The sequence below is a fragment of the Macaca mulatta genome, chromosome 2 (assembly GCF_049350105.2).
Source record: "Macaca mulatta isolate MMU2019108-1 chromosome 2, T2T-MMU8v2.0, whole genome shotgun sequence".
Classification (NCBI taxonomy): Eukaryota; Metazoa; Chordata; class Mammalia; order Primates; family Cercopithecidae; genus Macaca; species Macaca mulatta.
The window spans coordinates 1,990,500-2,016,814 of record NC_133407.1 but is presented as its reverse complement, the minus strand read 5'-3'; the positions used below and the strand labels follow the sequence as shown (position 1 = coordinate 2,016,814).

At 46.6% G+C, this 26,315-nt stretch overlaps 1 protein-coding gene, 2 long non-coding RNA genes and 1 other non-coding gene across 4 annotated transcripts in view; 3 read left to right on the top strand and 1 right to left on the bottom strand.

Moving 5' to 3' along the window:
• RNF168 (ring finger protein 168) overlaps positions 1-4,842 on the top strand; it is a 38,753-nt gene extending 33,911 nt beyond the window's left edge. The window contains exon 6 of the mRNA XM_015132586.3: positions 1,174-4,842. Coding sequence (XP_014988072.3) covers positions 1,174-2,112 — 939 coding nt within the window. The 3' untranslated portion in view covers positions 2,113-4,842. The remainder of the gene's footprint in view (positions 1-1,173) is intronic.
• A 4,033-nt stretch (positions 4,843-8,875) lies between these two features.
• On the top strand, positions 8,876-13,046 carry LOC144338967 (uncharacterized). The gene is made up of 2 exons (XR_013413459.1): positions 8,876-11,380; positions 11,434-13,046. It is a non-coding gene; the product is annotated as an uncharacterized LOC144338967 (long non-coding RNA).
• On the bottom strand, positions 12,446-18,936 carry LOC144338966 (uncharacterized). The gene is made up of 3 exons (XR_013413458.1): positions 18,712-18,936; positions 18,528-18,607; positions 12,446-12,530 (listed from the first exon to the last, which is right to left on the bottom strand). It is a non-coding gene; the product is annotated as an uncharacterized LOC144338966 (long non-coding RNA).
• A 1,729-nt stretch (positions 18,937-20,665) lies between these two features.
• On the top strand, positions 20,666-20,767 carry LOC114676507 (U6 spliceosomal RNA). The gene has a single exon (XR_003727578.2). It is a non-coding gene; the product is annotated as a U6 spliceosomal RNA (small nuclear RNA).
• Positions 20,768-26,315: the final 5,548 nt, after the last annotated feature.

Sequence of the window (26,315 nt, the reverse complement as noted above, 5' to 3'; positions counted from 1 at the left end):
GGCCAGGCTGGTCTCAAACTCCTGACCTCAGGTGAGCTGCCCGCCTCAGCCTCCCGAAGTGGTGGGATTACAGGCGTGAGCCACCGCGCCCGGCCATGTTACAGATATCTTTAAATATCATTTATACATATCTCTATGTTGATACTAGACTGCAGTTACGCCTTGTGGCAAAACAGAGAGTGGATGTACTACCTCAGGGATGACACAGATAATTAGATATTATGAGTTACTAGACTGGCTGGTAGATCTTATTATTTAGTGGATTAGTGCACATTATTACATCACATTTTTTTAAACCTTTTAATGATTGTGTTACAATATTAAATTGTTCCTTTTGTAAAGCTACTATATATCTTACTTTTTTAGTTAAAAACATTATTCTCAGAAGTGGTCTGTAAGCTTCACCTAAATGCCAAAAGGAGGGTCCACAGTACAGAAAAGGGTTAAAAACCCCTGTGCTGGCGCACCTTTGTGAGGTGAAAGGAGGTCAGGTCCTGATACCAGCTATTGGCCATATTTGGAATCTAGTCTATGCGGCCGGGTGCGGTGGCTCAAGCCTGTAATCCCAGCACTTTGGGAGGCCGAGACGGGCGGATCACGAGGTCAGGAGATCGAGACCATCCTGGCTAACACGGTGAAACTCTGTCTCTACTTAAATGCAAAAAAAAAAATAGCTGGGCAAGGTGGCGGGCGCCCGTACTCCCAGCTACTCGGGAGGCTGAGGCAGGAGAATGGCGTGAACCCGGGAGGCGGAGCTTGCAGTGAGCTGAGATCTGGCCACTGCACTCCAGCCTGGGCAACAGAGCCAGACTCTGTCTCAAAAGAAAAAAAGGAATCTAGTCTATGGGTTTTAATCTGTAGGTTTTCATGGGAGTAAAAATGAAGTAATAGCTTAATCGAAATTTGCCCATGAAATAAAAATTCTATGAAGAATAAATATACACCTACTTGGGAGACTGAGGCAGGAGAATCACTTGAACCTGGGAGGTGGAGGTTGCAGTGAGCTGAGATCGCGCCACTGCACTCCAGCCTGGGCAACAGAGCAAGACTCTGTCTGGAAAAAAAAGAAAAGAAAGAAATATACCTTATTAGTAATAATAGTGCATAGTGACAGTTCCGCTACAGTATCGGTGTAATTGGACTTACATCTTCCGATTTGACATTTTTCCCCAGGTCACTAAAAGCCCAACAGGGCAAGACACAGAAATGGAAGATATGCCGACACTTTCTCCACAGATACCCCTTGGAACTGGAGAACAAGGTGCAGATTCTTCAGCAGAGCCCCCTATGCCATGGTTATGTGCCTGTGGTGCCGAATGGTACCACGAAGGAAATGTCAAAACAAGAGCAGGCAATCATGATAAAGAGTTCTGTGTCTTAAGTCACGAGGGACCTAAAACCAGAGTTCCCGACCCTAAAGAAGCTGCAGTCACGCCTTGTGGCAGAACAGAGAGTGGGTGTGCCCCCACATCAGGGGTGACCCAGACAAATGGAGACAACACAGGTGAGGCAGAAAACGAAGAGCTGGGCCTACTGATCAGTAAGGATATTTCCAAAAGAAAAAACCAAGAATCTTCCTTTGAAGCAGTTGAGGATCCATGCTTTCCTGCAAAAAGAAGAAAAACGTCCCCCGAATGTTCCCCAGATCAAGAGGAAACAGAAATAAACTTTACCCAGAAACTGATAGATCTGGAGCATCTGCTGTTTGAGAGACATAAACAAGAAGAACAGGACAGGTTATTGGCGTTACAACTTCAGAAGGAGGTGGATAAAGAGCAGATGGTGCCAAACCGACAGAAAGGATCCCCAGATGGGTATGACCTCCGCGCTCCGTCCTCCCCTCCAGACAGAGTGCCAAATGGACAGAGGAAGAATCCCCAAGACAGGAACTCCAAAAGGCAAACTCATACAGAGCATCCAAAACCGCAGAGAGGCTCCAGGGACGAAAATAGGCACCTGTCTTTAAAGATGCAGTTGAAGCATTCAGTGAATGGAAGAAAGATGCCAAATTCTTCTAGAGATCAGTGTAATGTATCCAAAAGTGCTCATTCCCTACAGCCTAGCATTTCACAGAAAAGTATTTTTCAGATGTTTCAGAGGTGCACAAAGTAATGCCTGGTAAAGGGAGTGCTTTGTGATCTAGTAAAGCTGGACTGTGAAGCTCTTTTCTATCATGGAATCTTTTTTTTTTTTTTTTTTTTTTTTTGAGACGGAGTCTCGCTCTGCCGCCCAGGCTGGAGTGCAGTGGCCGGATCTCAGCTCACTGCAAGCTCCGCCTCCCGGGTTCACGCCATTCTCCTGCCTCAGCCTCCCGAGTAGCTGGGACTACAGGCGCCCGCCACCTCGCCTGGCTAGTTTTTTGTATTTTTTTAGTAGAGACGAGGTTTCACCGTGTCAGCCAGGATGGTCTCGATCTCCTGACCTCGTGATCCGCCCGTCTCGGCCTCCCAAAGTGCTGGGATTACAGGCTTGAGCCACCGCGCCCGGCCTCTATCATGGAATCTTTATCCACATGTTACTCATGCTGCTCTCGGGGCACACTCGTTGTCCTTAATAAAGGTCTGTGTGGTTGTGAGGGCTGCATAGACACATGTGCTTCTGCACGGCTCAGCGGTAAGCAGGGGTCCCCTGTCGTTTCCTTAATAATGGATATGTATTAAGTTTTACAATTCTTATAGATAGCTTAAGCTTTGGCCAACTCCAATAAGTCTCCCAGTGCCACTGTCTTTCCAAAAAATGCATGTTTTATAGCCTTTGCTCACCTTTTCGTCATGACTGGTAATCAAAGCAATATTATACTATTCTAAGTAATTAAGGAACCCATTCAGGGTTTAAAATGTATTTTCTTGCTATTGTCCCATGTTTTACAGAGTACTCAAAAGGTATTTTCCTAAAGTAATCTAATTTCCATCTCCAGTTTAATTCAGTTTTCGGCATTGTAGCATTTCCTTTGGTGTTTTTTGTTGGTTTGTTTTGTTTGACGGAGTTTCAAAATTTGGATTCATACTCATATGTGGGAAATCCCAGATATTTCTTTTTTTTTTTTCCTTTTTTTTTCTTTTGAGATAGAGTCTTGCTCTGTGGCCCAGGCTGGAGTGCAGTGGCGTGATCTCAGCTTACTGCAACCTCTGCCTCCCGGGTTCAAGTGATTCGCCTATCTCAGCCTCCCTAGTAGCTGGGATCACAGGCATGTGCCACCCTGCCCAGCTTTTTTTTTTTTTTTTTTTTTTTTTTTTTTTTTTTTGTATTTTTGTATTTTTGTATTTTTAGTAGAGATGGGATTTCACCATGTTGGCCAGGCTGGTCTTGAACTCCTGACCTCAGGTGATTCGCCTGCTTCGGCCTCCCAGAGTGCTGGGATTATAGGCATGAGCCACCACGCCTGGCCTGTTTCCTTTGGTTGAAAGTGGATTCGAATCAGTGTTAAATCAGAAAATCACGGTTTTTGGGAATTAGTTGCCAGAAAGGAAACTGGACTACGCAGAAGGAGTTCAGAGCTGGGATGAGGCTGGAAGGGGTGACCGACAGTCCGGATCATTGAAACTGGGTGGTCAGAATCTGGTCCGGATGAGGATGAGGCTGGATGGGGTGACTGACAGTCCGGATCATTGAAACTGATTGGGTGGTCAGAGTCTGGTCCGGATAAGGATGAGGCTGGATGGGGTGACTGACAGTCCGGGTCATTGAAACTGGTCCAGAATGACGCAGCAGGGGCCGTTTGGCAGAGCATCCTCTTCCCCGTCCTTTGTGAAAGAACACAGGAAACATTTGGGTTTTGTAGCTTTTCACCCCCTACTATCAGGCATCAAAATCAAAATTAGTTACTAAATTGTGTGAATTTTTGGAAACCTGCATTTCTATTCATCTGCTATTCCAGAGAAAAATGGGAGTGTATTACAGGAGAGTTACCTCACAGTATCTTATGTTGTGGAGCCTGAAACAACCACGTGTTTTCTTATATGTTCATTTGTGTCGATGCTCCCTTTATTTGAGTTTATGAACAGAAATAGAAAGTATGGTGCTTGGGTTTTGACCTTTCTTAACTCGTGACAGTTAAATCAGAAGACACTAATTTCATTTTGTGAAATTTAGCTCAGAGATTATTGATCTTTTGTTTCATTAACGTGAACAACGATTAGTAAAAAAAACAGCTTTAACAGCATTTCTGCTGATATCTCGTAATCTATTCTTTAATGTGAAAATACCATAAAATGTCCTAGAGCTAATTCTAGCTTAAATTTGCTGATATTTTTGTATGTCATTAGGTTTTTTTCCCCTAAGTTTGGTAATAGAAATTTTGTTAATCTTTGCATACTTGATGGCATCTGTATCAATGTTGATTGGGTAATTATAAATTCTGTGCTAATTTAAAACTTCATTTGCCTCTTAAGGTGATTGCCCTCTGAGTAATGATTGTAGTCAAATGAAGTGTAGTTTGCAACTATTACTATCACATTGGTTGTTAAGTAAAAATAAATAAACCCAATTTGGCTAAGACAGACCAAGATCAATCTTCTCATCAAATCAATATTTCTCTAAGAGCAATTTCACTTTAAGTTTTAGGGTGGACATTCTTGGAATGCCTCAAATTAAAAGTTGTCTATTTAATAATCTTCCTGGAATAGTCTGTGACCAAAAAGGAGGTGTGGTATATTTAGGTGTAAATATATCACATACATGGTATGATATATTTAGTATTTATATATTCAGTTAATTCTCTGTGAAGAAGTTTTCCTGACTAAAATTGGTTTCAAGATAAACTGATTTTTCTGTTAGTATTTCTACTGTGCCTACCATGTATGACTTTTTGTTAGAAACTAATAAATGTATCAGTCACTAGCATGTACTGGTTCTTTTTACTCTCATTTTTGTGGAAAGGATATGCAAACGTTGAATTTCTCAGGGAGTACTAAGGCTGTGCAGAGGCTGAGAATCTGAAAAATAAAATATTAAAAATAAAAATGGATTATTATGTGTATTTTACCACAACTTAAAAATATATAAAAATCAGCTACATAAAAATTAAAAGTTCTGCATAACAAAAACTACCATCAAAGGAAATTGGAAGCTGTGGCAAACTTGGGAAGAAATAGTTGCAATTCATCACAAAGAGCTAATTTCCTTTATGTAAAGTATCTGCCAGTTCATTAAGAAAAGACCAATAACTCGGCCAGGTGCGGTGGCTCACACCTGTAATCCCAGCATTTTGGGAGGCCGAGGTGGGGAGATCACCTGAGGTCAGGAGTTTGAAACCAGCCTGGCCAACATGGTGAAACCCTGTCTCTACTAAAAATACAAAAATTAGCTGGGCATGGTGGCGCATGCCTGTAATCCCAGCTACTCGGGAGGCTGAGGCACGAGAATTGCTTGAACCCGGGAGGCGGAGGTTGCAGTGAGCCAAGATCGTGCCACTGCATTCCAGCCTGGGCCACAGAGCAAGACTCTGTCTCAAAAAGAAAAAAAAAAGAAAAAGTCCTCAATAGGAAAACTAGATATGCTTATGTTCCCAAGAAACATCATTCACAAGAAAGTAACTATAACTGGTTCTTAAATATTAGGTGAAAAGATGCATAATATTACACTAATACTCATAAGTTTGTTCATCCTTAAGATTAGCAAAGATAAGCCAGTTTTTTGTTTTTAATCTTGGCAAGAGTGCGAGGAACTAGGCATTCTTATACATTGCTTGGTATGAATAGATCATTGAAAATCCCTGTGGAGGTAAGTTTGACAATTCTAGGAATTTCTTAAGGCTGTCTTCACATGTATGCCAAATGACATGTACAAGAAATTTTTGGCTGGGTATGGTTGCTCATGCCTGTCTCAAAAAGCTGGGCATGGTGACATGTGCCTCAAAAAAAAAAAAGGTCGGGGGGCCAGGCACAGTGGCTCATGCCTTGTAATCCCAACAACTTTGGGAGGCTGAGGTGGGCAGATCAACTGAGGTCGGGAGTTCAAGACCAGCCTGGCCAACATGGAGAAATCCCATCTCTACTAAAAATACAAAAATTAGGTGGGTGTGGTGGTGGGTGCCTGTAGTCCCAGCTACTTGGGAGGCTGAGGCACGAAAATCACTTGAACCCAGGAGGTGGAGGTTGCAGTGAGCCGAGAGATATGCCACTGCACTCCAGCCTGGGCAACAGAGCAAGAATCCATCTCAAAAAAAAAAAAGAAAAAAAAGTCTTCATAGGAAGTCTGTGATGTTGTTTTACATAACTCCAACCCACCCCCAAAGTCAGGGGAGATACCCAGAAAACACCTTAAGAAAGCAGTAAGCGGCTGGACTTGGTGGCTCACACCTGTAATCCTAACACTTTGCGAGGCTGAGGTGGGCCAGTCACTTGAGGTCAGGAATTCGAGACCAGCCTGGCCAACAAGGTGAAACCCCGTCTCTCCTGAAAAAAAAAAAAAAAAAAAAAAAGGCCAAGTGTGTTACCAGGACCTGTAGTCCCAGCTGCTGGGAAGGCTGAGGCCGGAGAATCGCTTGAACCTGGGAGGCGGAAGTTGCAGTGAGCCAAGATCGCGCCACTGCACTCCAGCCTGGGCGACAGGGCAAGACTGCGTCTCAAAAAAAAGAAAAACTAAGTGTTCTTAGGATATTGCAAGATAAAGGAAGCTTATAAATCTCAATCTGCACCACTGTAAATGGCCCTTTTTGGCCTTTTAAGTTTTAAAAATTATAATTCAGGAAAGCTTTTTCAGCATTAAGAGAAAATAAGGGCTGGGCATGGTGGCTCAGGACTGTAATCCCAGCACTTTGGGAGACTGAGGCAGGCGGATCGCTTGAGCCCAGGAGTTCGAGATCAGCCTGGGCAACATGGTGAAACCTCATCTCTACAAAAAGCGGAAAAATTAACCAGTTGTGGTGGTGCGTGCCTGCCTGCGGTCCCAGCTGCTCAAGAGGCTGAGGTGGGAGGGTTACTTGAGTCCCGGAGGTCAAGGCTTCAGTGAACCAAGATTGCACCACTGCACTCCAGCCTGGGTCATAGAGCGAAACCCTGTCTCGAAAAAGATTTTATTTGTTTGAGGTTTTTTTTTTTTCTTTCTTTTTCTTTTTTTCTTTCTTTTTCTTTTTTTTTTTTTTTCTTTTTTTTTTTTTCTTTTTTTGAGACAGTGTGTCGTTCTGTCTCTCTGGCCCCCCCAAAATTTTAAAAGCAAAAATGTAGGGCTGGGCGCGGTGGCTCACGCCTGTAATCTCAGCACTTTGGGAGGCCGAGGCAGTTGGATCACCTGATCGCGATACTGCACTTCACACTGGGCGACAGAGCAAGACGCTGTCAAAAAAAAAAAAAAAAAAGGTAAAAGAAGCCAGGTGCGATGGCTTATGCCTGTAATCCCAGCACTTTGAGAGACTGCTGTGGGCAAACTGCTAGAGCTCAGGAGTTCGAGACCAGCCTGAGCAACATGGTGAAACCCCCTTCTCTACAAAAAACACCAAGTGTGGAGGCGCCTGTGGTCCCAGCTACACGGGAGGCTGAGGTGGAGGATCACTTGAGCCTGGGAGGCAGCAAAGATTGTACCACTGCACACCAGCCTGGGTGACAGTGAGACCCTGTCTCAAAAAAAAAAAAAGATAAATGGAAGGGAGGGAGGGAGGGAGGGAAAGAAGGAAGGAAAGAAGAAAAAAAGGATGGAAGGAAGGAAGAAAAGGGAAAAAAAGGAAGGAAAGAAGAAAAAAAGGATGGAAGGAAGGAGAAAAAGGAAGGAAAGAGAAGAAAAAAGGATGGAAGGAAGAAAAAAAGGAAAGAAAAAAGGAAGGATGGAAGGAAGGAGAAAAAAAGGAAAGAAAAGAAAAAGGAAGAAAGGAAAATAGCATTGTGAGGAATTTTTGACCTCTTTAGCTTTAGTGAACTATTTTAAAAATATTTGAAGGCCGGGCACGGTGGCTCAAGCCTGTAATCCCAGCACTTTGGGAGGCCGAGACGGGCGGATCACGAGGTCAGGAGATCGAGAACATCCTGGCTAACACAGTGAAACCCCGTCTCTACTCAAAAGAATACAAAAAAACTAGCCGGGTGAGGTGGCGGGCGCCTGTAGTCCCAGCTACTCGGGAGGCTGAGGCAGGAGAATGGCGTGAACCCGGGAGGCGGAGCTTGCAGTGAGCCCAGATCGTGCCACTGCACTCCAGCCTGGGCAACAGAGCGAGACTCCATCTCAAAAAAAAAAATAAAAATTTGAAAAGCGAAACTTATTCAGATTGGATGGCAGCACACTTAGAATCCTGTGAACAATGGGAGAAGCCAGATAAAAATATAAAATTATCTACTTAAAAGCATTAGTGAGCTACTGAAACAATGAGGGCCAAAGGGGCTAAGATTCTGGAGAGGGGAAACTAACAGGCAAACTGATGTTTGCAGCCACTTTTTTCCCTGCTAGTATGAGCTACTTTGTAAGATAAGGCTGGGCAACATGGCTCATGCCTTTACTCCCAGCACTTAGGGAGGCTGAGGCAGGAGGATCACTTGAGCCTAGGAGTTAAAGACCAACCTGAGCAACACAATGAGAATCCAACTCTACAAAAAATGTAAAAATTAGCCCAGTGTAGTGGTGCTCGCCTGGAGTTCCAGCTACTTGGAAGGCTGAGGTGGGAGGATTGCTCAAGCGCAGGGGTTTGAAAGCAGCTTGGGCAGCATAGTGAGACCTTGTCTCTACAGAAAGAAAAGGAAAAAAGACCAGCCGGGCATGGTGGCTTCAGCCTGTAGTTCCAGCCACGTGGGAGGCTGAAGCAGGAGGATCACCTGAGCCTGGGAGGTCAAGGCTGCACTTCAGCCTGGGCAACAGAGTGAGAGTATCTAAAAAAAAAAAAAAAAAAAAAAAAAAGGGAAATTGAACTATAGGATCAGTTAACTTTTTTTTTTTTTTTTTTTTTTTTTTTGAGAGACAGAGTCTTACTCTGCTCCCCAGGCTGGAGTGCAGTGGTGCGATCATAGCTCACTGCGACCTCCAATTCCTGGACTCTAGCAGTCCTTCTGCCTCAGCCTCCCAAGTAGAAGGGTCGCTGGGACTACAGGAACATCCCCCAACACCCTGCTAATTCAAACAATTTGTTCTGGTAGAGATGGGGGTCTCACTGTGTTGCCCAGGCTGGTCTTGAACTCCTGGCTGCAAGCAATCCTCCCACCTCGGCCTCCCAAAGCATTGGGATGACAGGTGTGAGCCACCATGCCTGGCAGGCCCAGTAACTTTGACGTGAGTTTGAGAATCAAACCAGAGTCATGTCATGCAGGAGGGAAAAAATAAAATAATTTTCTTTTTAACTTGATCTCTACTTGTGTGACCTTGCGGGAGCTAGTTAGCTTTCATTACATCACTTTTAAATTTGTGATGAGGCTGGGTGTGGTGGCTCACACCTGTAATCCCAGAACACTGGGAGGCCAAGGCAGGCGAATGATCACCTGAGGTCAGGAGTTCGAGACCAGCCTGACCAACATGCTGAAACCCCGTCTCTACTAAAAATACAAATACTAGCTGGGCGTGGTGGTGCATACCTGTAATCCCAGCTACTCAGGAGGCTAAGGCAGGAGAATCATTTGAACCTGGGAGGCAGAAGTTGCAGCAAGCAGAGATCGCACCACTGCACTCCAGCCTGGGCGACACAGCGAGAGTCTGTCTTAAAAAAAGAAGAAGAAGAAGAAGAAGAAGATTGTAATGGACATCATAATGTAACCACCAGAGTGACTAATGTGTAAAGCAGCTGGCACGGCCCTGAGAAAAATAGTCCTTAATAAGTGACAGTTCCTTCCTTCCAGCTCTTCTCCACCCCCATTGCTCTGCCAGTCCCACTTTTTTCTTGGAAGTCTCGCTTCTTGGAGTCATCCGTGACTTTGTGCCACCTTAAGTCCCCAGATATGGCATCCAATAAATTGCAGTGATCTGTCTTCTGATGAAGGCTCCACTTACCTCTTCCCTGCCAGATGTATCCTGGGTCACAAGACACCTTGGCTGCAGAAGAAACTGATTCTCAGAAATGCCTCTTGACTTTCTCAAGTTCTCCTACTAGCTCTGCATATGTGGTGTGGATCAAAGTTTGGGAAACAGACACCAAAAACTTGGAGGTATTAAAAAGGCAGGATCATGCAGGTGCAGAGTAATCCCACCTGTAATCACAACACTGTGGGAGGCCGAGCTGGGAGGATTAACGAAGCCCAGGAATTCCAGACCAGCTTGGGCAAAATATTGAAACCCCATCTCTATTATATTTTTAAAATTTTATTTATTTTTTTAAAGACAGGATCCATTTGGAAGGACATACAAGAAAAATAAAAAGACTGGAGAGTTGAGTGTGTATTGTGGGAGAGTTGAGTGTGTATTGTGGGAGAGTTGAGTGTGTATTGTAGGGGAGTTGAGTGTGTATTGTGGGAGAGTTGAGTCTGTATTGTAGGAGAGTTGAGTGTGTATTGTGGGGAGTTGAGACTGTATTGTAGGAGAGTTGAGTGTGCATTGTAGGGGAGTTGAGTGTGTATTGTGGGAGAGTTGAGTGTGTATTGTGGGAGAGTTGAGTCTATTGTAGGAGAGTTGAGTGTGTATTGTAGGGGAGTTGAGTGTGTATTGTAGGGGAGTTGAGTCTGTATTGTAGGGGAGTTGAGTCTGGATTGTAGGGGAGGTGAGTCTGTATTGTAGGAGAGTTGAGTCTGTATTGTAGGGGAGTTGAGTGTGTATTGTAGGAGAGTTGAGTGTGTATTGTAGGGGAGTTGAGTGTGTATTGTAGGAGAGTTGAGTGTGTATTGTAGGGGAGTTGAGTGTGTATTGTAGGGGAGGTGAGTCTGTATTGTAGGGGAGTTGAGTGTGTATTGTGGGAGAGTTGAGTGTGTATTGTGGGAGAGTTGAGTGTATATTGTAGGGGAGTTGAGTCTGTATTGTGGGAGAGGTGAGTCTGTATTGTGGGAGAGTTGAGTCTGTATTGTAGGGGAGTTGAGTCTGTATTGTAGGGGAGTTGAGTCTGTATTGTGGGAGAGTTGAGTCTGTATTGTGGGTTAGTTGAGTCTGTATTGTGGGTTAGTTGAGTCTGTATTGTAGGAGAGTTGAGTCTGGATTGTGGGAGAGTTGAGTGTGTATTGTAGGGGAGTTGAGTGTGTATTGTAGGGAAGTTGAGTGTGTATTGTGGGTTAGTTGAGTCTGTATTGTGGGAGAGTTGAGTGTGTATTGTGGGACAGGTGAGTCTGTATTGAGTGTGTATTGTGGGGAGTTGAGTGTGTATTGTGGGGAGTTGAGTCTGTATTGTAGGGGAGTTCAGTGTATTGTGGGAGAGTTGAGTGTGTATTGTGGGAGAGTTGAGTCTGGATTGTGGGAGAGTTGAGTGTGTATTGTAGGGAAGTTGAGTGTGTATTGTGGGTTAGTTGAGTCTGTATTGTGGGAGAGTTGAGTGTGTATTGTGGGACAGGTGAGTCTGTATTGAGTGTGTATTGTGGGGAGTTGAGTGTGTATTGTGGGGAGTTGAGTCTGTATTGTAGGGGAGTTGAGTGTGTATTGTAGGGGAGTTGAGTGTGTATTGTGGGAGAGTTGAGTGTGTATTGTGGGAGAGTTGAGTCTGTATAGTAGGGGAGTTGAGTCTGGATTGTAGGGGAGGTGAGTGTGTATTGTAGGGGAGTTGAGTGTGTATTGTAGGGGAGTTGAGTCTGGATTGTAGGAGAGTTGAGTCTGTATTGTAGGGGAGTTGAGTCTGTATTGTGGGAGAGTTGAGTCTGTATTGTAGGGGAGTTGAGTGTGTATTGTAGGGGAGTTGAGTGTGTATTGTAGGGGAGTTGAGTCTGTATTGTGGGAGAGTTGAGCCTGTATTGTATTTTTACCCATTTCTTCTTCCTATGTAAAGATCATCATAAACAATCATAACTTTAAATTTTCAGTCTGATTTTTTTCTAGAATATTTTGCCTGGTTTTGGCAGGATTTGTAACATGGACCCTGAGTTCAACGTGAGTTTGGGGCAACCTTGACTTTTGTGGTGTCAGGCTGCTACAATTAGGTTTCATCCCTACAGCTTGAATTCCGAACTCTCTCTCTCGGGGAGGGATCATAAACTGAGTCTGCCTGTCCATACTTTCTTTTTTCTTTTGTTTTCTTTCTTTTTTTTTTTTTTTTTTTGAGACAGACTCTTGCTCTGTCTCCCAGGCTGGAGTGCAGTGGCGCCATCTCGGGTCACTGCAACCTCCACCTCTTGGGTTCAAGTAATTCTTCTGCCTCAACCTCCCAAGTAGCTGGGACTACAGGTGCCTGCCACCACCAGGCCCGGCTAATTTTTGTATTTTTAGTAGAGATGGGATTTCACCCTCTTCGCCAGGCTGGTCTTGAACACCTGACCTCAGGTGAGCCACCTGCCTCGGCCTCCCAAAGTGCTGGGATTACAGGCGTGAGCCACCGCACCTGGCCCCTGTCCATGCTTTTCATCATTGCTTTCCATGTCTTAAGGCTCATGAAATGTTCAGTTGTCTCTTTTTACTTCAGGTCAGACTGACTCACCATGGACTTCCTGAGTTGTAGGATAAGAAGGAGAGCTCTGTTCATGCTGGTTATAACTGGGCATATTGTTCAGGGTCTGGTTGAGAAAACAGAAACAACGATAAGTATTTCAGCAGAGGGTATTCAGTAGAGGGAATTGGTTACACAGGTTTTGGAGGAAAAGGGAACACTGAGATCACCTAAGGACGGTAAGCGGAGGAAGCGACTCCCCACTTCAAAGGTGAGAAACAAAAGGGAAGGGTTTCGATGACTGGAAGGTAGGAGTTGAGGCCTGGGGTGAGTGGACTCTGCAGACCCTGAAGAAGTGTGCAGACCTCTGAGGAGGCACCTCCCAGCTGCTGCTGCTACCTCTGAAATGTCCCAGTGAGTCTACTTCTAGAAGGGCTGGAAGAATTTGGAGGCTGGAGTCAACTGGCACTGCCGGGCACCATGGACAAGAGGAACAAAGAAGAAGCCTCCTTGGCCGGGTGCGGGGGCTCACGCTGTAATCCCAGCGCGCTGGGAGGCCGAGGGGGGCAGATCACTAGACCAGGAGTTCAAGACCAGCCTGGCCAACATGGTGAAACCCCATCTCTACTAAAAATACAATAAATTAGCCAGTGTGGTGGCGGCGCCTGTAGTCCCAGCTATTCAAGAGGCTGAGGCAGGAGAATCGCTTGGACCTGGGAGATGGAGCTTGCAGTGAACCGAGACCGGGCCACTGCACACCAGTCTGGGTGACACAACAAGTCTCTGTCTCAAAAAAAAAAAGAAGAAGAAGAAGCCTCCTTTGCCCTTCCTCCTTCCTAGGACCGCTTAGTGATAGAACTTTACAGGAAGCCAACTGGCAAAGGAGTCTGGGCAAAAGGCTTTTATATCAGCAGAGTTTAGGATGGCAGGTTTGACGCTACAAGATAAGAGAGGGAAAGAAAACACACCAGAGATGTTTTCCCTTAATAGATTCTGGACTAAGGTGTCTTGAAATGTCTAAGGCACAAACCTATAAAGCTCCTATCTAGACAAGATGGATTAGTATGTGTGGAAAAATGATGCTTATTCACAAATTCCCGGGCGAGGTTAAGCCTCATTAAGGATCTATGGGAGAAAACTAAAGAACCTTTATTTTTATTTATTTTATTTTATGTTTTTGAGATGGAGTCTCGCTCTGTCACCCAGGCTGGAGTGCAGTGGTGTGATCTCGGCTCACTGCAAGCTCCGCCTCCTGGGTTCAAGCGATTCTCCTGCCTCAGCTTCCCGAGTAGCTGGGATTACAGGAGTCTGCCACCACGCCTAACTAATTTTTGTATTTTTGGTAGAGATGGGGTTTCACCATGTTGGCCAGGATGGTCTTGATTTATTGACCTCGTGATCTGCCTGTCTCGGCCTCCCAAAGTGCTGGGATTACAGGCATGAGCCACTGCGCCCAGCAAATGCCCTCCTTTTAATAGACAGATCAGGCTGGGCACAGTGGCTCAGGCCTGTAATCCCAGCACTTTGGGAGGCCAAGGTGGGTAGATCACCTAAGGTAAGGAGTTTAAGACCAACCTGGCCAACATGTCTACTAAAAATACAAAAATTAGCCAGGCATGGTGGCGGGCGCCTGTAGTCCCAGCTACTTGGGAGGCTGAGGCAGGAGACTCTCTTGAACCCGGGAGGTGGAGCTTGCAGTGAACCGACATTGCACTCCAGCCTGGGCAACAGAGCAAGACTCTGTCTCAAAAAAAAAAAAAAAAAAAAAAAAAAAAAGGAGGGCATTGGAATAATTAAAAATAGATCATAATGAAGTAACTCTCCAGGGTAAACCTACATTACAACAAATCAAGAGAGAGAAGTTGTGTAACAATTGTAGCAGGAGGCACTGACATGATACTAAATCAACTTGGTTTTAACATGCGAGAGAACCTTTCCACCCACAGAGAGCTCGAGAGAGGTGCTTTAATTTGTACAACACTATTATCAGTTTATTGACTGGAAAACTGCTTAAAATTCTCAGAATCTCAAGAATCTCCCAGCACTTTGGGAGGCCAATGTGGTAGGACTGCTTGAGGCAAGGAGTTGGAGAAGAATCTGGGCAACGTGGAAAAGAATCTTATAAACAGAAAAAATGAATGGATTCCTTCTATTGGCAAATGCTTAGAAAACTTATTTTAAATCTTTTATTTGGGTAAAGCTAAAAATGACATGAATTTAACTAGTTTGATTTTAGAAGAATTTAACTTTTTAAACAAATAGTACTTTTTATTTGTTTTTTACTTGCCACACGTTGGGCGCAAACCAGTAGTACTTTTTAAAGCATAATCTTAAAAACAAATGTTCCTTTGGGGCTGGGAAGAATAGGTCACAGTCTGAGAACACGATGAGAGCTAATTATCTCAGACTTAGGTCTTTAGAGGAGGAAGTGGCAATTTTAATGTTATGTAATAGCAAAAGCCTTAAGTTTCTACGGCAACCAAAAGGGTTCTGAACTAACCACTCCTCTTTTCTTTGGCTTTAAAAAAATCATTCATGGCCAGGCCCGGTGGCTCACAGCTGTAATCTCAGCACTTTGGGAGGCTGAGGCGGGCAGATCACCTGAGGTCGGGAATTCGAGACCAACCTGGCCAACATGGAGAAACCCCGTCTCTACTAAAAATACAAAATTAGCTGGGCATGGTGGCACATGCCTGTAATCCCAGCTACTTGGGAGACTGAGGCAGGAGAATTGCTTGAACCCGGGAGGCAGAGGTTGCAGTGAGCTGAGATCACACCACTGCACTCCAGCCTGGGTGACAGACCAAAACCTCCATTTCGAAAAAAAAAAAAAGAAGAAGAAAGTGAAAACATTTATTATGACTGAGGTTGAGGTTAGGCTTTTTTTTTCCCCCAGTGTTCTGAGCCATTTGTAATTATTTGAGCTCTTTTCCTATTTTTCTATTGGTTTGTTGGTCATTTTCTTCTCAATTTCTAGGAGATTTTTTTTTTTTTTTTGACAGGATGTTGCTGTTGCCAGGCTGGAGTGCAGTGGCGTGATCATAGCTCACTACAGCCTTGAACCCCTGGGCTCAAGCGATCCTTCTGGGTCAGCCTCCCTATTAGCTAGGACTACATGCGTGAGCAACAATAACTGGCTGAATTTTTTTTTTTTTTTTTTGGTGGGGTGGGTGGTAGAGACAGCGTCTCACTATGTTGCCCAGACTATTCTCCAACTCCTTGCCTCAAGCAGTCCTACCACACTGGCCTCCCAAAGTGCTGGAATTATGAGGGGGAGCCACTGCACCTGACCTTAGGTGGTCTTTGTATATTAGGAAGATTGACCCTTTCTATATAATGAGTTACAGAAACATTTCCAATGCAAATCAGAGTTCCCACACTCCTAGGAAAAGATAGATTGTTCTACAGCCAACAAGTAACCACTAGAACAGGTTATAAATCTATCAAATCAGTCAGGGACAACTTGGTTCATTGAATACACCTCAAAATCAACAGTCATTGACAGCCTCATATTTTGAAAGTCAGTGCATGGCTGGGCACGGTGGCTGTAATCCCAGCACTTTGGGAGGCCCAGGTGGGTGGGTCTCCCAGGTCAGGAGTTCAAGACCAGCCTGACCAACATGGAAAAACCCCATCTCCACTAAAATACAAAATTAGCCAGGTGTGGTGGCATGCACCTAAAATCCCAGCTACTTGGGAGGCTGAGGCAGAAGAATCACTTGAAACCGGGAGGTGGAGGTTGCAGTGAGCTGATATCATGCCACTGCACTCCAGCCTGGGCGACAAGAGTGAAACGCCATCTCAAAAAAAAAAAAAAGAAAAGAAAAGAAAGAAAGTCATCTCATATGTTATTTCAAACCAGAAAATGCAGTTCTTTTCTTTTCTTTTCTTTTTTTTGAGATGGAGTCTCACTCTGTCCCCCAGGCTGGAGTGCAGTGGCACAATCTTGACTCACTGCAACCTCTTCCTCCTAGGTTCAAGTGATTCTCCTGCGTCAGCCTCCCAAGTAGCTGGGACTACAGGTGTGTGCCACCATGCCTAGCTAATGTTTCTATTTTTAGTAGAGATGGAGTTTCACCGCCAGGCTGGTCTCGAACTCCTGGCCTCAGGTGATCTGCCTGCCTTGGCCTCCCAAAGTGCTGGGGTTACAGACTTGATTGAGCCGCCTCGCCCAGCCGTCACGGGAGCTCTTGCTTGAGAGCACTAGCTTCCCAGTCTCCGCTGACAGCAAGCAGGACAGTGGCTCATGAGATTTGCGGAGACAGTACAGACACCCCTTTGGATTCCTTTGTTTACCTTTCTCTTATGGCAGCCACTGCTATAGCAACCAGTTCTTTCTTCCAGTTTTTTTTTAGAGGAAAAGCGTCCCTCTGTTGCCCAGGCTGGAGTGCCATGACGTGATCACGTCTCACTGCAACCTCAAACTCCTGGCTCAAATGATCCGCCCACCTCAGCCTCCTAAGTGGCTGAGACCACAGCCATGCACTACCATGGCCAGCTAATTTAAAAAACAAAATTTATAGAGACAAGATCTCCCTGTATTGGTCGGGCGCAGTGGCTCATTCCTGTAATCCCAGCACTTTGGGAGACCAAGGCGGGTGGATTGCCTGAGCTCAGGAGTTCAAAAACACCCTGGGCAACATGATGAAACCCCATCTTTACTAAAATACAAAAAAATTAGCTGGGCGTGGCAGTGAGAGCCTGTAACCCCAGCTACTCGGGAGGCGGAGGTGGGAGAATCACTTGAGCCTGAGAGGCGGAGCTTGCAGTGAGCTGAGATCACGCCACTGCACTCCAGCTTGGGCAACAGAGTGAGACTCCATCTACAAAAAAAAAAAAAAAACAAAAAACCTCCCTGTATTGCTCAGGGTGATTTCAAACCCCTTGGGCTCAAGCAATCCTCCTGCCTCAGCCTCCCAAAGTGCTGGGATTACAGGCAGGAGCCACTGGGCCCAGTCTATAGCACTCAGTTCTCACTGGGCTCCGAACAGCTTCTTGTGGTTACCACCACATAGCACCTGACCTCAAGCCTGTGCCATGTGTCAGGTCTGGGATGATTTTACCCTACTAACAAGCTAGTAAGTTAGCCTATTACTGCTTCATGAATGTTGGCAGAGGACATTCAATTCCTGGTGTGAGAGAAAGGACTTTATTACTCATGGCACAGCAAGCAGCAAGAATATCATGTTTGTGTCAGTTCTCCTTGCCAAGGAGTACAGACGAGGGAGCAGCAGTACTTCATAAAGGAAACTCATTCTTGGATAGCTACAAGAATCTTTTGGGGAGGCGTTTTGAAGGAAGCTGAGGTTCTGTGTGAGCAAATGAGGGGTGAGCTGCCAGCAAAGTTGTGGGTAAGTGTTAATGTGACCTTATTTGCACCCCTGGGCTGATAAGAACTGGAACATTCAAGTTACACTTTTTTTTTTTTTGAGATGGAGTCTCGCTCTGTCGCCCAGACTGGAGTGTAGTGGCTGGATCTCAGCTCACTGCAAGCTCCGCCTCCCAGGTTCACGCCATTCTCCTGCCTCAGCCTCCCGAGTAGCTGGGACTACAGGTGCCCGTCACCTCGCCCGGCTAGTTTTTTGTATTTTTTAGTAGAGACGGGGTTTCACCGTGTTAGCCAGGATGGTCTCGATCTCCTGACCTCGTGATCCGCCCGTCTTGGCCTCCCAAAGTGCTGGGATTACAGGCTTGAGCCACCGCACCCGGCCGAAGTTACACTTTTAAATGCCTATATGTATTGTACGATGAGATGGCAAGGATAGGATCCTAGAATCAGATAGACATGGATTCAAATTCTGCTTCTATTTTTTGTTTTGTTTGTTTTTTGAGATGCAGTCTCGCTCTGTCACCTGGGCTGGAGTGCAATGGCACGATCTCAGCTCACTGTGACCTCCACCTCCCGGGTTCAGGCAATTCTCCTGCCTCAGCCTCAGTATCTGGGATTACAGGCGTGAGCCACTGCGCCTGGCCAAATTCTGCTTCTAGCTGTGTAGCCCTAACCTCTCTGAATGTTTCCTAAACTATACAATAGAGGTTATTTCTCATAAAATTGTTGAAAAGAGTCAGTGACATCGCATATGCATGATAGGATAAGTTTTTAAAATATTAACCAATATTTTACCCTATCCTTGGATTACGTGATCCTTCCGTCATTTCGTCATCTGGGCCATTCTCCATTTCTTCCTTCAGGAAAGGGTTCACCTGGGAGAAAAAGAAGTTAGTTTCATGCTTTTGCATTTCAAAAATCTACCTTTCAGAGAGAAACAGAACGAACTCAACACAAGAAAATAGATTTGTAAGTATACCTGATGTTGGCTGGGCGTGGTGGCTCACACCTGTCATCCCAGCAATGTGGGAGGCCAAGGCGGGTGGATCACGAGGTCAGGAGTTCAAGACCAGCCTGGCCAACGTGGTGAAACTCTGTCTCTGCTGAAAATACAAATAATTAGTCAGGCATGGTGGTGGGTGCCTATAAGCCCAGCTACTCGGGAGGGTGGGGCAGGAGAATCGCTTGAACTCAGGAGGCAGAGGTTGTGGTGAGCCGAGATCACGCCATTGCACTCTAGCCTGGGCAACAAGAGCAAAACTCCTTCTCAAAAAAAAAAAAAAAAAAAAAAAAGAAGCTGGGCGCAGTGGCTCACGCCTGTAATCCCAGCACTTTAGGAAGCTGAGGTGGGTGGATCACGAGGTCAGGAGATCGAGACCATCCTGGTTAACACGGAGAAACCCCGTCTCTACTAAAAATACAAAAAAAAATTAGCCGGGCATGGTGGTGGCACCTGTAGTCCCAGCTACTCGGGAGGCTGAGGCAGGAGAATGGCGTGAACCCGGGAGGCGGAGCTTGCAGTGAGCTGAGATGACGCCACTGCACTCCAGCCTGGGAGACAGAGCAAGACTCCGTCTCAAAAAAAAAAAAAAAGAATACCTGATGTTGAGTGAGACAGGGTTCCCCGACCTCAAACCAAATAAAGACTTCCTGGGTCGGAAGAGGTGGTGAAGAAGCAGCATTACAAGTTCATGGCCAGGCGCAGTGGCTCACACCTGTAATCCCAGCACTTTGGGAGGTTGAGGCAGGCTGATCACCTGAGGTCAGGAGTTCAAGACCAGCCTGACCAATATGGTGAAACCCCATCTCTACTAAAAATACAAAAATTAGCCGGGTGTGGTGGCAGGCACCTGTAATCCCAGCTACTCAGGGGGCTGAGGCAAAAGGATCACTTAAACCTGGGAGGCAGAGTTTGCCATGAGCCGAGATTGCACCACTGCACTCCATCCTGGGTGACAGAGTGAGACTCCATCTCAAAAAAAAGAAGCATTACAAGTTCAGGTGCAGTGTGAGCTCCTAGAGAACGACACCTTGAGCCCCAGACCCCTGCAAGCTCCAAAACAACATAGCAAGGGTGACAGCCTCAGATAAACTCCGAGTTTTCCTTGCCCCAACATTTCCTCTATGTTCAAGGGTGACACAGACTGGTAGGCCAGACAACCCTTAGGCATGAAGGCACCCTACAGATGAGAACGCGGGAGAACGCCCCCTGCTGTCTTGGAGGGGGCGAAGCAGCCCAGAGACCATAAGGATAATTCAAGGATCGTTGTGTGGGTAGATGACAAAGCTCACGTGCCTCCCAAGGCAGGATGTGTGTGTGCTAGAGTAAGTCCCCTTAGAATGTAGGCATCACTTAGTGCTTGAGGAAACCAATTTAACTGAAACTAGATTTTGCTACTGCAGATGAAACAGGCTAACAATAAAAATAACCTTGAATTATAGGATAGTAAAGCTACTGTACAACTATTTCTGGCTCAAGGTTAGTATCAGTTATTTGTGGAGTTCATCCAGGATGTCTTAGAATTCCAGGGGTCTCATATCTATTTGATATGACTCAAAAAAACAAATAGAAAAAAAAACCAAAACACTAACCCTAGACTAGAATTGGAACTGAGGGCCAGGCATGGTGGCTCACACCTGTAATCCCAGCAGTTTGGGAGGCTGAGGCGGGAGGATCACTTGAGGTCAGGAGTTTGAGACCAGCCTGGCCAACATGGTGAAACCCCGTCTCTACTAAAAATACAAAAATTAGCAGGGTATGGTGGCACTCACCCATAATCCCAGCTACTCGGGAGGCTGAGGCAGGAGAATCCCTTAAACCCAGGAGGCAGAGGTTGCAGTGAGCTGAGATTGCACCACTGCACTCCAGCCTGGGTGATAGAGCAAGACTGTGTCTCAGAAAAAAAAAAAAAAAAAAAGAATGGTGGCCATGCTTGCTTCAGCAGCACATATACTAAAATGGGAACAATACAAAGAAGATTAGCATGGCCCTTGCTCAAGGATGAACTAAAATTCGTAAAGTGTCCCATAAAGTTTTAAGATTTTTTTTTTTTTTTTTTTTTTTTTGAGACGGAGTCTCGCTCTGTAGCCCAGGCTGGAGTGCAGTGGCCGGATCTCAGCTCACTGCAAGCTCCGCCTCCCGGGTTCACGCCATTCTCCGGCCTCAGCCTCCCGAGTAGCTGGGACTACAGGCGCCCGCCACCTCGCCTGGCTATTTTTTGTATTTCTTAGTAGAGATGGGGTTTCACCGTGTTAGCCAGGATGGTCTCGATCTCCTGACCTCGTGATCCGCCCATCTCGGCCTCCCAAAGTGCTGGGATTACAGGCTTGAGCCACCGCGCCTGGCCAGTTTTAAGATTTTTAATTCTTTTTTTAAAAAAGAAAAGAGGCCGGGTGCAGTGGCTCACACCTGTAATCCCAGCACTTTGGGAGGCCAAGGCGGGTGGATCACAAGGTCAGGAGATCGAGACCATCCTGGCCAACATGGTGAAACCCCGTCTCTACTAAAAATACAAAAAACTAGCTGGGTGTGGTAGCGGGAGCCTGTAGTCCCAGCTACTCGGGAGGCTGAGGAAGGAGAATCGCTTGAACCTGGGAGGCGGAGCTTGCAGTGAGCTGAGATCCGGCCACTGCACTCCAGCCTGGGCGACAGAGCGAGACTCCGTCTCAAAAAAAAAAAAACAAAAAAAAAGCTGGGCGTGGTGGTTCACACCTGTAATCTCAGCACTTTGGGAGGCTAAGGTGGGAGGATTGCTTGAGCCCAGGAGTTTGAGACCAGCCTGGGCTACATAAGGAGACCCTGTCTCTATTGATGTTAAAGAAAAAAAAAGAGCCGTAGAGTCCCCAAAGAGCCTAGATCAGTTGGTGATCATCTTACCCCTTGGGTGGACAACCAACGCCCTGAAACTGGCCTATATCGTCTGAGAAGGAAGATGACAGATGGCATGGCTGGTTGTTAGGCTCCTGTTGCTTTTAAGCTGAGTTGGTGGCTCTGCCTTTTATTTATTTATTTATTTATTTAGAGACAGAGTTTCACTCTTGTTGCCCAGGCTGGAGTGCAATGGTGCGATCTCGGCTCACTGCAACATCCGCCTCCCGGGTTCAAGCGATTCTCCTGCCTCAGCCTCCTGAGTAGCTGGAACTACAGGTGCCCGCCACCACGCCCGGCTAATTTTTGTATTTTTAGTAGAGACAGGGTTTCAGCATATTGGCCAGGCTGGTCTTGAACTCCTGACCGTGTGATCTACCCGCCTCGGCCTACCAAAGTGCTGGGATTACAGGCATGAGCCACCGCGCCCAGCTGAATCTGCCCTTTTTTAAAGGCATACGAGACCCATCAGATGAGGCACCTAGCTCAACGGAAGTCATGTCCCTGGTGAGCAGAGGGAATGGAAATGTTATTCTAGCAGGAAAACTCTACAGGGGAGAAGAAAGAGGGACTCAGGCAAGTGGATGCAGGTGAGCACATCGCCTTGGATCCAGGCTTTTCGAAAGACTTGAGGAGCCGTAATGTGTTATCTATGGCTGTGTAACAAATTACTCCAAAATGACAATTACTCAAATGACAATAAACATGTATTATCTTACGTAATAAATTATCTCACATAGCTCCTGTGGGTGAGGAATTCGGGGGTAGCTTAGCTGGGTGGGTCCGGCAGGGCTCTCCTCAGGTTCTAGCGAAGGTGTCAGCTGCGGCTGCAGGATCTGAATGTTTGAACGGGGCTGGAAAGTCAGCACTGGCTGTGGGCAGGAGGCCTCAGTTCCTGAGCTGCTTCAGTGTTCTCATGACACGGCAGCTGCTTTTCCCCAGGACGAGTGATATGCGAGGAAACAAAATGAAAGCTGCCATGTTTTTGATGACCTCGTCTTGGAAGTCTCACACTTCTGCCACATTTTCATTAAAAGCAAGTCATTAAATATGGCCCCACGCAAAAGGGGAGAGAAAGTAGGTATCATTTTGTTTCCTTTTTTTTTTATCACGGCTGCAGTTAAGGGAAGGAATCATTTTTTGAAGAAAGGTATGTCAAACAATTCATACTGTATTTATTTATTATTTCTTGCTCTGTCACCCAGACTGGAGTGCAGTGGCGTATTCATAGCTCATTGCCAGCTCAACTCCTGGACTCAAGTGATTCTCCTGATGGCAGCAGGTGGCCCATCTGGAGCGGCTACTGCCATCACGCCGGCTGCAGCAGGGAGGCATAGCCAGGGCTGCACACTCCACAGGACCGGTGGGAGCCAGAGACAGGTAGGAGCCCAGCCCCTTTCGAGTTGGTGGGGCGGGAGCTCCCCAGGTGCAGCTGCCCAAATTGTGGCTGCAGATCTGGGCCTCCCGCTCCGCGTAGCAGGCAGGAGCCCCGCCCCTCCCCACCTTGGACACAGCTGCAGCCGCTCAAACCACAGCTGCAGACCAAGGCATCCCTGCACTCTTGGGGAAGCGAGAAGGCCCCGCCAGCCCTCACGGGGTCAGAAGTGCCTGCTCTTGCTGTCTGGCTTCTCCCTGCTGTTGGCACCTGCTCCAATCTCAGAGCAAAGTTGGGGCTGAGCCTGGGTGCTGTCACAGCCTGGCCAGGTGTGCACATACTCAAAGCAGTGCTGACACACCAGTCCCTGGCCGTCTCAGCCCCCTCCAGACTTTGGGTGCTGACAAGCATAAGAGGGAAGCCAATGGGAGACTGAGGGCAGCTCGCTGCCGGCCTGCAGGCACCTCTTGGCACCTACAGCCTGGGCACCATGAATGGGAACAGGAGGCAGACACATTCCTGGGTGGAAGGGGATAGGTCCCTGGTGAAGCCCCACCTTCAGGCCTGGGAGATCCTGAAGGTTGGGGGCCAGGCTGCCAGGCCCACAGACTGGAGTCGGAACTTGTGCTGCCTTTTCTGGGCCTGCCCATGCGCGTGGGGTCTGGCCATTGTGCACAGTCAGGCGTGCTGACTTCTTTTCAGTAGAGATTAGGTCTCACTATATGTGCCCAGGCTGGCCTTGAACTCCTGGCCTCAAGTGATCCTCTCACCTCAGCCTCCCAGGTGTGAGCCACCATGCCTGGTCAATAATATTTTTAAACCACCATAGCCCTGAATTGCTTTGTAAGAGGGAGTTCCTGGGGCCGGGGGCAGTGGCTCACGCCTGTAATCCCAGCACTTTGGGAGGCCGAGGCGGGCGGACCACGAAGTCAGGAGACCGAGACCATCCTGGATAACATGGTGAAACCCCGTCTCTACTAAAAATCCAAAAAATTAGCCGGGCGAGGTGACAGCACCTGTAGTCCCAGCTACTCGGGAAGCTGAGGCAGAATGGCGTGAACCCAGGAGATGGAGCTTGCAGTGAGCTGAGATCCGGCCACTGCACTCCAGCCTGGGCCACAGAGCGAGACTCCATCTCAGAAAAAAAAAAAAAGAGGGAGTTCTTTTTCTGTGGAATTAAATCTAGACAAATACCCAGATCCCATTATCATAAGGTGAGGGACTTGGATAAGAAGTAATTTCCTTTGCAATTATGCCCTATAACACAATCAGGGCCAAAGAGAAAAATGCAGGAATCCACTGGGGGGCTCTGGAAAAGCTCTTGCTTTGTCCTTCATATGTTCGTGACTTAAGCACTGGCTTGATGGCTGGAGCTGCAAAAGCTTTCCCGCAGACACGAGCAAAAGGCCAAGAGTTATCGCTCTGACCTCACTGGACCAGTACCAGCCTGCCTTCTTGTTATGTAACAGAAACAGGCTGGGCGCGGTGGCTCACCCCGTAATCCCAGCACTTTGGGAGGCCGAGGCGAGTGGATCATGAGGTCAAGAGATCGAGACCAGCCTGGCCAAGATGGTGAAACCCTGTCTCTACTAAAAATACAAAAATTAGCCGGGCGTGGTGGCGGGGGCCTGTAATCCCAGCTACTTGGGAGGCTGAGGCAGGAGAATCGCTTGAATCCGGGAGGCAGAGGTTACAGTGAGCTGAGATCGTACCACTGTACTTCAGCCTGGCGACAGAGTGAGGCTCCATCTCAATTAAAAAAAAACAAAAAACAAAAACCCCAGAGAAACAGTCTTCAATCACTAAAGCCTCTGGTATTCAAACGTTCTGTTATTCGCAGCCAAAAGCATTCCTGACTAATGCCATTGACATGGTAGCAGGTTAGGGGAATGAGGGAAGAAAGGAATAAGTTGTCAGCTTTTGATTTTTTTTTTTTTTTTTTTTGAGAGACAAGGTCTTCACTCTAGTTCCCTTCTGAAATAAATAAATGAAAATGTTAAAAAAAAAAAAAAAAAAAAGAAAGAGAGAGAGAGAGACAAAGCCTTGCTCTCTTGTCCAGGCTGGAGTACAGCAGTATGATCATAGTTCGCTGTAACCTCCAACTCCTGGGCTCAAGTGATCCTTCCACCTCAGCCTCCTGAGTAGCCAGGGCTACATATGTGTACCACCCCACCTAGTCATTCTTAAAACGTTTTTGTAGAGACAAGGTCTCCTATGTTGTCCAGGCTAGTCTTGAACTCTTGGTCTCAAGGCATCCTCCGGCCTTGGCCTCCCAGAGTGATGAGATTAGAGGCGTGAGCCACAGCCACAGCTTTTGCTTTTTTTCTTTTTTTGGAGACAGGGTCTCGCTCTGTTACCGAGGCTGGAGATTATGGCTCACTGCAACCTCAACCTCCCAAGGCTCAAGCGATCCTCCTGCCTCAGCCCCCTGAGTAGCTAGGACAAGAGGTGCACACCACCATACTGGGCTAATTTTTGTATTTTTAGTAGAAACAGAGTTTTGCCATGTCGGCCAGGCTGGTCTCAGACCCCTGAGTTCAGGCAATCCACTCACCTCAGCCTCCCAAGTGCAGGGATTACTGGCTTAAGCCACCATGCCTGGCCAGCTTTTGAATTTTAAAACCTAAGCCTCAGGTGGGTCCAACAAAACTCAGGCTATAGCCAGGTGCCATGGCTTATGTGTATCTCAGTGCTTCGGGAGGCTGGGGTGGGAGAATCCCTTGAGGACAGGAGCTTGAGGCTGCAGTGAGCTATGATCATGCTACCACACTCCGGTCCAGGTGACAGAGTGAGACCCTTGTCTCAAACAACAACAACAACAACAACAACAAAAAGGCTATGGCCGATAGATTTGGTAGAATTGATGACAAGTAAACAGGCTACCCCATCCTCAGACTACATAAAGATTCCCTGGTCTGGGAATAATAACAGGTTTTTTCGGCCGGGTGCGGTGGCTCAAGCCTGTAATCCCAGCACTTTGGGAGGCCGAGGCGGGTGGATCACGAGGTCAGGAGATCGAGACTATCCTGGCTAACATGGTGAAACCCCGTCTCTACTAAAAATACAAAAAAAAACTAGCCGGGCGTGGTGGCGGGCGCCTGTAGTCTCAGCTACTTGGGAGGCTGAGGCGGGAGAATGGCGTGAACCCGGGAGGCGGAGCTTGCAGTGAGCCGAGATCACGCCACTGCACTCTAGCCTGGGAGACACAGCGAGACTCCGTCTCAAAAAAAAAAAAAAAAAAAAAAAATAACAGGTTTTTTCGTTGTTACTTTTCCTATGGTGCTGATGGGAATAATAAAAATTAAATTGTTAAACTGAGTTATAGAAAAATACAATTATA